Genomic DNA, 8,363 nt, shown 5'->3' with positions numbered 1-8,363 from the left:
GATGGGTGAAACCTCCTGCGATGATGCTGTAGGTATACAATTATGAGCGGCCACGAGCATTGGAGGTGACAAAAGTCACCTCTGGATGCTTTCTTAGAGCTACCATCTGCCACTCCACGGGTTTTTAGTCGCTCGCTTCCTGATGGTCAAGAAAATTTCTTACAATGCGATAGGTATTTAGTAAGACAGCTGTCTGAGCTGCTGCCGATACCCTACTGATGCTAAATGTTCAAGATGTTCAGTGCATCTTGCGTGAACGTTGCCTGTAGCCGAAATCACAATGGGATGAATAGATGCATGATTCACATTCCTCCATATGGTCTTTACTTCATACCTTAACTCGTTATACTTTTGAATCTTGGTTGTATCGGTTGACTGCAAATTTCGGTTAAGCGGACAAGCAATGTCGATAATGTAGACTCTTCCACCTTTTTTTTCTCACATCACGATGTCAGGTCGATTGGCCCGGATGTAATGATCCGTTTGGAGAGTAATATCCCAATATAAGATGTAATCTTCGCTTTCTAAAACGGGCATTGGAATGTATCTATAGAAGGGCATCTATTCTTTTAAGAGTCCTAGGTTTAGGGCAAGTTGTTGATGTATAATGCCCGCTACATAATTATAACGGTGCGTATATTCTCTCTGAGCCATTACGCGACAGGCCTCAATAATGTGCTCGATGGATTCGTTGCTTTCTCCACATAATCGACACCGTTCAACCACGTCTTGATGCAATACGTGTTTGCTTTAATTCCTGGTGCTGACAACAATGGAAAATCTTTCGGTCTCTGAATGCAGAACACCCTTTCTTAACCAAATATTAGATGCCTCACTATCCACTTCATTTTGATCTAACGTGTTGAAGTGCTCGCCACGAACGACTTTCTGCCTCCATTGTATTTCTAATTCCTCTATGGTCTCTGTCCTGATATTCAAGGCCCCATCTGTGGATAAATTTGAGGGCGTGTAGTCAAGATCCGCTTGACAGATGGTACTGTAAAATGCATCATTTCGTTTGTTGTTAAAATAGTCTCGCTACTGTATAACTTGTGACTCACGCAGTTTTTTGACATCTACAACGCCCCTACCCCCTAAATGTCGTGGTAGCAATACCCTTTCAATCGCTGAATTTCTGTGGTGCATTTGGTGCTTCGTCGTCTCTAGGCGAAAAATTTTGTTTAACTTTTCAAGGTCGCTGTTAGACCATTTTATGAGCCCGAAGGAGTACGTGACGACAGGGATGGCATATGTGTTGATCGCTCTGATTTTGTTTGCCGAGCTGAGAAAACACTTCATAATCAATCTGAGTCTCGTAGTGAAGCTTGTCTTATCTATCGTATGTTGAATACCCTTAGATTCAAGAATACCCAGATACTTATATGATTCTCCTGCAGCTATTGCCTCGATTTCATTTTCGAACTCGTTCTCTAACTCTGCGGTCCCTAATTCCCCTCTGATTAAATGCACTGTTCTACATTTATCTAGTCCGCACTCCATGTGGATATCATTAGAAAACTGCTGTGTGACATCGATCACTTGCTGCAGTTTCTGGGCTGAACTAGGGTATAACTTCAGGTCATTCATGTAAAAAAGATGGGTCACTTGATGACCATCCTCATTATCATGAATTCTGAACCTATAAGATATGCTGTTTCGTGTTTTGCTCAATGGATTCAACGCTAAACAGAACCATAGTGCGCTGAAGGAGTCTCCTTGAAATATACTCGTTGTAAAGCGTATTGATCTAGTTATCCTTGGTTGTCCACGATCAAAATACTTGATCCTTGTACCTCAGATTTTCATCGCATGGCTTAGAAAGTCAATAATGCGTGGGCAGATTTTGTAAAGTTTTAAGACTTCAAGCAAATAGTCATGTGGCACGGAAGGAAACGCTTGCTTGTAGTCAATGTATGCCATGTGTAAGTTCATTTGATGCTTACGAGCTTGAGTCATGGTAACAGTGTCTATAGTGACAAGATCTTTACAGCCTCGTGAGTTTTTACAACGTCCTTTCTGTTCTTCTGTAACAATGTCATTCTCGTCGCAATGAGAATATACCTTATCTGCAATGATAGCTGCAAGACATTTACAAATTGTTGGAAGACAGGCTATCGGTCGAAAATCAAATGGATTTTGAGCGTCTGGTTTTTTTGGCATCATATACGTAGTACCCTGGAACATAAAACCTGCCATCCGATCTGGGTGTTCAATGATCTTCTGAAAACACCTTGCCAACGCAAGATGCACACTCGTCAGGTACTTGTACCAGAAGTTGTGCACCATGTCCAGACCTGGAGCTTTCCAATTACTTGCCATTTTCAAGACCGCTGAAACATCTAAAGCTGTGATGTTTGTCAGATGCATTTCAGGGCTATTGATTGTCCTTGCTTCCTCCAGTTTGAACCACGCAATGTCCAAAATGCATCTGTTCATTTTTCCCTAAATACCCGACCAGTAGTCTGGCAGTAAGAACATGAAGTCTCTGTCGTTGAGAGTCTAAAATTTCATCCAATATTGCTGGTAATAATGTCTCGATGTGCCGATGATTTTAGTAGCATGGTTTATCAGCTTTTTGGTTCTATTTCCTTTTTTCTATTGAGTTAATCGACCCAATTTGCACCTTACTTTGCTAACATCCATATCCAACCTGTTCTTCCATGGTGGATCTCGATTCCTTGCCGGAAGAAAAACTGCATTTGCAGGCCTAGTTTTCTGGCCCAGCGTTCTAACGGTTGCCACAGCTGCACAGTATACCAGAATTTGCACCTCTAAGGCAAAATTCCTTTCCAGGTGCTGTAGTTTTTCTGAGATTTCCCTATCCACATCGTCGTTAGTAATATCCGGATGTGGTTTAAATGGATCCGGTGCATGATGTTCATTATTCCTAGCACCTATGCCTTCAGCATCAATCAAGTCTTTGTTATCCACATTTTCTAAGGTGAACTTATCAATAGGAAGCTGCCGTTCCACTTCCATTTTTATAGCATCTATTTCAACAGTCGAAAGCAGCACACTTTGCCCACATTTCTCTGCCAAGAAATAAAGGCGCATAACATCTCTGTTCATATGGTATGTCCATTTTCGTCGCTTTTTTGGTTGCTGAACCTCTGCTTCTGTCTCTGGTTGTATAAGGTCATCCACTTCTAGAGGATGTAGTGGTGTTGGATCATCAATAGATGGAGGAAGAACATCAATTGCTCCTGCTTGACCGTTTGACGCGGCTTTCTCTAACTGATGTTCATTGCTGTCGTTTTTCCACGCCAAATCAATCTGTTTTTTAATCTCCATTGCTCGGTCTTCTGTAACATGTAGATTAGTCCTGATGTCCCTCATCTTAGCGATAAGATCTCTTAGCTCGACTTTTTGTATATGAGGATACTTTGCAGCCATTTTTTTCTTAAATTGTATCCTTTTTCCATTTTCGGTTCAAACTTCACACTTTCGTAAAAGAGACGCACCAATTCCTCTTTCATTGTAGTATCCCAATTGATGCTCTCCCACGGTATTTCTGTGTAGGTGGTTGGCTTCAAATAGCTAGCGCTAGTCAAAGCATCCTCAGCAGGCACAGTTGATGTTCCACTGCTTACCATTCGCCGCAGATGTTCTTGCTGGCCAGCTGTTTGATTAGTGATATCTGCCTGACCATCTCGCAGCTAACCATCGCCACCACCCCGCATGCTGTGGCCCCCAGCTGTAGCTCTAGGGTCGCCCCGACGATCCTCAGGAAGCGACAAACGTTTCAAAATCTTTAATATATTCTCCATTTTTCATTGATGGGTTGTGGTGTTCTACTTAGCCCCTCTCCTCTTCGATATCAGCCTATTTGGCATGGGAAACCCTGTCAGTAGCATTTCTACCACCAACATTGCCGTTAAAATCATGAGAGGAGAGCTCAAGCCCTACTGCGACATCATAGCGGAACACCTTCGGTACATTATTATATTATTAATTATATTTATATATCATATTACATTTGATATATTCATGAGGTATAGAAATACATTTCAAAGATTAGCAAACAAATAAAAAAATAATCATGACCGATATATACTCAATATATATTTTTTCACGGATTTATATAGAAACTAGTATTATCTGTGCTACTCAAAAGATTAAGAATTTTGCACAGCTCTTTGATACAATGGTTAAAGTCCACCTGGCAATCTGCAGTACTTCTCCAGAAAGTCTTAAATACGTTACGGTTAATTTGCTACAGTTTGGATTTTTTAAAAATATTTGTGAAAAATATTAGAATTTTACCATTTTTAATAGGTTTTGGATCTCAAATTGGGTCGCGAAATGGGACTTAATATTTTTGCAACACATTTTATCAGTCCTTAAGATTGAAAACCTTTGGACTTAATATTAATTGATTTTCTTTACTGATTTGCATTTGTGCTAAATCCAGTTAAAAGGTCACTGCTAGGAGATATTTTTTTCATGCAGTAAGATGCGCTTTTCAGCGAGTTTTGAGAAAAACGAGTTTAAACATTTTTGCAGCGCTTCCTATGAGAAAACATTTTTGAACGGCCCTCGTAGCTTACCTGATACTGTGACTTTGTTCGAATTCGAAGAATGTATTATGATTTTTTATATGTGTATTTATTTATTTTTGTGTAAAGATGATTAAAATTATGCAAATTAATAATTTATTAGAGCGGCGAACACTTATATAGCATGACAAGATTAAAAAAAAATAGATTGAAGCGAAAGTGTCCAAGCGAATCCAACACACACCCAATGAAATTTCTTATGTATTCTAGCCTCTTTTAGTATTATTGCTTACTATTATTTTGGTTATACGTTAAGAAAAATAAAAGCTGTTTGAAATTAACATAAATTAACATTCACTAAATTAATACCCCAAGAAAATGTTTCGTTTGATAGCAAAAGGCCTTTTTTGTTATAGAATCAACAAAATGTTTTTATTGCTAAAACAAAATTTTGATTGTCTAAAAACACATTTTGCAGACCTAATAATAATTTTTTTTTTAATAAAAATATTACCATTTTGATGCAGTGAACAAAACATGTATTGGTTCTAGAAGAAGTTTGTTGGGAGCACGAAATTTTGGCGGTCGCAAAAAAATTTGTTGCTTGTATAGCAATTAAATAGTTTAATTTTCTGAAACAAAAATTTTTCTCGCAAAGTGTATTCTATACAATTTTTATAGAGCCTTTTCCATATTAAAAATGGAATACGAAATGGTGAAAAAAATAGTTGTTGTTTTCAATACATTCATTTGACCGTATCGACATTATCAATAGAATATATAGAATCATAATCATAATGAGCTCGGGTTTCTTTTTTCAATTTATCTTCCTTTTCAATTTCCCTTTTAATCTTCCTTTGTTCTTGTGCCTTATTGGCTTTATCCATTGGATTCGCATCTTTACTTTTTTGTTCATCGTACATCTGCTTGCTTTTTCTCATTGGCAATTCAAAACTACTAATGGGTTCTCCGTCATTGATATTATAATTGAAGGGATTAAGAGGAAAAGGCGCTCCCATCAAATCAGATTTTGTCTTTTTCTTTGTTTCAAATTTCTGGGCTTCGTCAATGAAATGCTTTTCATTGTCATCCTCGTCTTCGCTTTCTTGTTTACTATAGTGATCAATTTTACTTAATGTGTAGCCAATCAAAAATGCTCCCCCGAAAACCTATTCAATGAAATATGAATTAATCTATTAATTTTAAACATTTGCTTTATTTTAACATATGGTAAAAATTTAATTGTAGGGACGTAATATAAAAGGACACAAGCGCGTTTTTTGGTAAAAATGAGAAATATTGGCTAAAATAATTACATAAATTCTAATGCAAATCGTGGCAAAATAATTTCTTTATAGGTCGAGTATTACCTTCCGGAAAAAATTTGCCGGATTTTAATTTTCTCTTCCTGCATATTTTATCGCCAAGTTCATTTTCTTTTCAGGCATGATTTTGATAAATTTTAAAGAATTCTGGGTGAATTGACAGAATATGCCGAAATAGAAAATTAAAGGCAGACCTTTGTGACAGATGAAAGTTATGTTTAATCTCTATATTTATATTCGCCCTTGAATTCTTTGGAATGCCGAATAATGTCATTTTTCATATTTTTAAAAACACTTTTGAACTTTTTGAAATTTTGCAGCAACGCAACAGCTACAAATCTACTTTATTTATCTTTTTTAATTAAAAAATTCTAATTTAAATCTCGGTATCATTTTAAAGAAACATTCCTCTCCAGAAACCCCACCCCACCTTTTCTCTGAAGGACATGACTTTTTTCAATCAAACTTAACACGCCTCAATTCGGCAGTACAGTATGCTGGGAGCATGGTTTTTATTTATTCTTTTTTTTAATGACAGTTGGATTTTTAATCTTCGCCAAAAGTTTGAAGAACGTGCGCTTCAACTAAAAAAATTCTCTTTCCATTTTCTCCGAACCTAATGATATTTTCCTATCAATATTTTGACGCTTCAATTCCCTATTGGCATATTTCAGAGATATTTTCATTTTTTCTAAATTGAAAATTTAGTTTTTGGGAGCCTTTTTTTGGTTTCTCTAAAAAATGGTGAAAAATAGCGCTTGTGCCATTTCGAAAAGTTTTCCTTCAACTGAATTTGACAAATACGTTTATATCTTAGCTTATCTTTATCAATATCTCTGAAAGAGCAGCAGTTTTTTATAAGAGTTATTTGATTTTAATCAAATGAGCTACTTGTGTACTATAATCATATGCAATATGCATATAGGGGCATATTTATGAAATGCGAAATAGTAAAGAGATGCAAATTTAATGATCTATTCGGGTTTACGAAACTCGTGTGAAATTCTATTAATTCTGACTGTTGAAGCAATATCCGCACCTGTTTGTAACTATTACAGTTCGGTCAGTAACTGATGATTATCAGAATACACGATGAGTACCGAATAGTTTGATGGATGGTCCAGTATATATCACATCAGTATGTACACTTGGCTAATGCTAAATGATTACAACACTCTCTGTGGTTTCTCGTATTCCATTACGCGGATCTCGCATTATTTCGAATTTCATGTCATTTCAAAGGTAGCATGAAATTTAAATTTGAATGTTACGGCATTATCGACTTCACCAACAAAATTAAGGTTAAGTGGAGCAAAATACATATTTTTATATTCTGAAAATTCATAGTAACAACTGTATTTTTCTATTTTTTATGAAAAGGTTCGGTAGGATAAAGCTTTCATTTAAAAAATCAAAAATCTATCAAAGCTAACAATTTTGAAGGAAATAATTTTGATATCGGACAAATTTTTGACAAAAACCTGATTGGCATTTGAATAACTTATAATTGCTTCATTTATTATCTATATGTGAAATAAAAAAATGGAATCCGCTGTGAAATTTCAATTCATTCACAACTACTGTTAATGTAGTTGGTGAATATTATGGTCCTAAATATTTCTATGTCCTTGCAAATACAGGTTTTGAACGATTTACTTTGATAAGAGAATACAAATTATTTCATTAAATACAAAAATGCCTTCAATTATCTTAAATTTTTTAACACAGCGGGGCGGATGATTCAAATTTTGATTACAGAAAAAATATCAAGATTTTAAATATATCTAAGGATTTGAGATGATATTTGAGGATTTCGAAAAGTTAAAAAAAATGTCAACGTTACCAAAGTACAGTGAAACTCTTCTATAGCGCCAATTTTGGGGCTGACGGAGGGCGGAAACTAACTCATTCTAGCCCGCTCCGCTTTTGTTTGTTCACTTTTAAGTGCTCGCCTGAGTGACAATCTCAGACCCCATGCACCCCGCGCAATTCCTGTTACACCTACCTGCGGCGCAGCGTCAATTCTCGGAAGCAGGGATGCCGGGGGGGGGGGGGGGGGGGGGGGGGGCAGCTACAAGTCCTGTTATGGGGGTCCCGAAAATTGGGAAATTTATTGTGTAAATAAACGAACTAAAAATGCACCAAGAATAGGGGGAAATAATTAAATAAAGAAAGTGAAATAAAACAGAACGTGCACTAATCCATAATTCGCACGATTAAATTTATATTGATGAACAGATTCGCGAATATTACATATGAGAGCACCAATTCGTAAGTATGTTTGAATTTTTTGAAGTATAAAGAAGAATGCTTCTAATATATCCCTTTCTTGTATGCTAGCATAAATAAAACGGGTACAAAAAATTACATTTGGAGAAAAAGTAGATCAAAGTTAAATAACTAATCATTTTTTTCAAATTTGCAATTATGAGTTACAGTATGTCAAGTTAAAGCGTGGGTGACTTTACTCGCAGTCGGTAAGGTGTATCGACATGATTTTGGTGTCAAAATATTAAGAAGAGCTCCCTCTTTCATGCTTTTT

The 8,363-nt window shown here is 36.4% G+C and overlaps 1 protein-coding gene across 1 annotated transcript in view; it reads right to left on the bottom strand.

Annotated features, from left to right (window-relative positions):
• Positions 1-4,987: 4,987 nt before the first annotated feature.
• LOC117171292 overlaps positions 4,988-8,363 on the bottom strand; it is a 7,270-nt gene continuing 3,894 nt past the window's right edge. The window contains exon 2 of the mRNA XM_033358452.1: positions 4,988-5,665. Coding sequence (XP_033214343.1) covers positions 5,243-5,665 — 423 coding nt within the window. The 3' untranslated portion in view covers positions 4,988-5,242. The remainder of the gene's footprint in view (positions 5,666-8,363) is intronic.

Source organism: Belonocnema kinseyi, chromosome 4 (assembly GCF_010883055.1).
Source record: "Belonocnema kinseyi isolate 2016_QV_RU_SX_M_011 chromosome 4, B_treatae_v1, whole genome shotgun sequence".
NCBI lineage: Eukaryota > Metazoa > Arthropoda > Insecta > Hymenoptera > Cynipidae > Belonocnema > Belonocnema kinseyi.
This window is presented reverse-complemented; position numbering and strand designations above follow the sequence as displayed.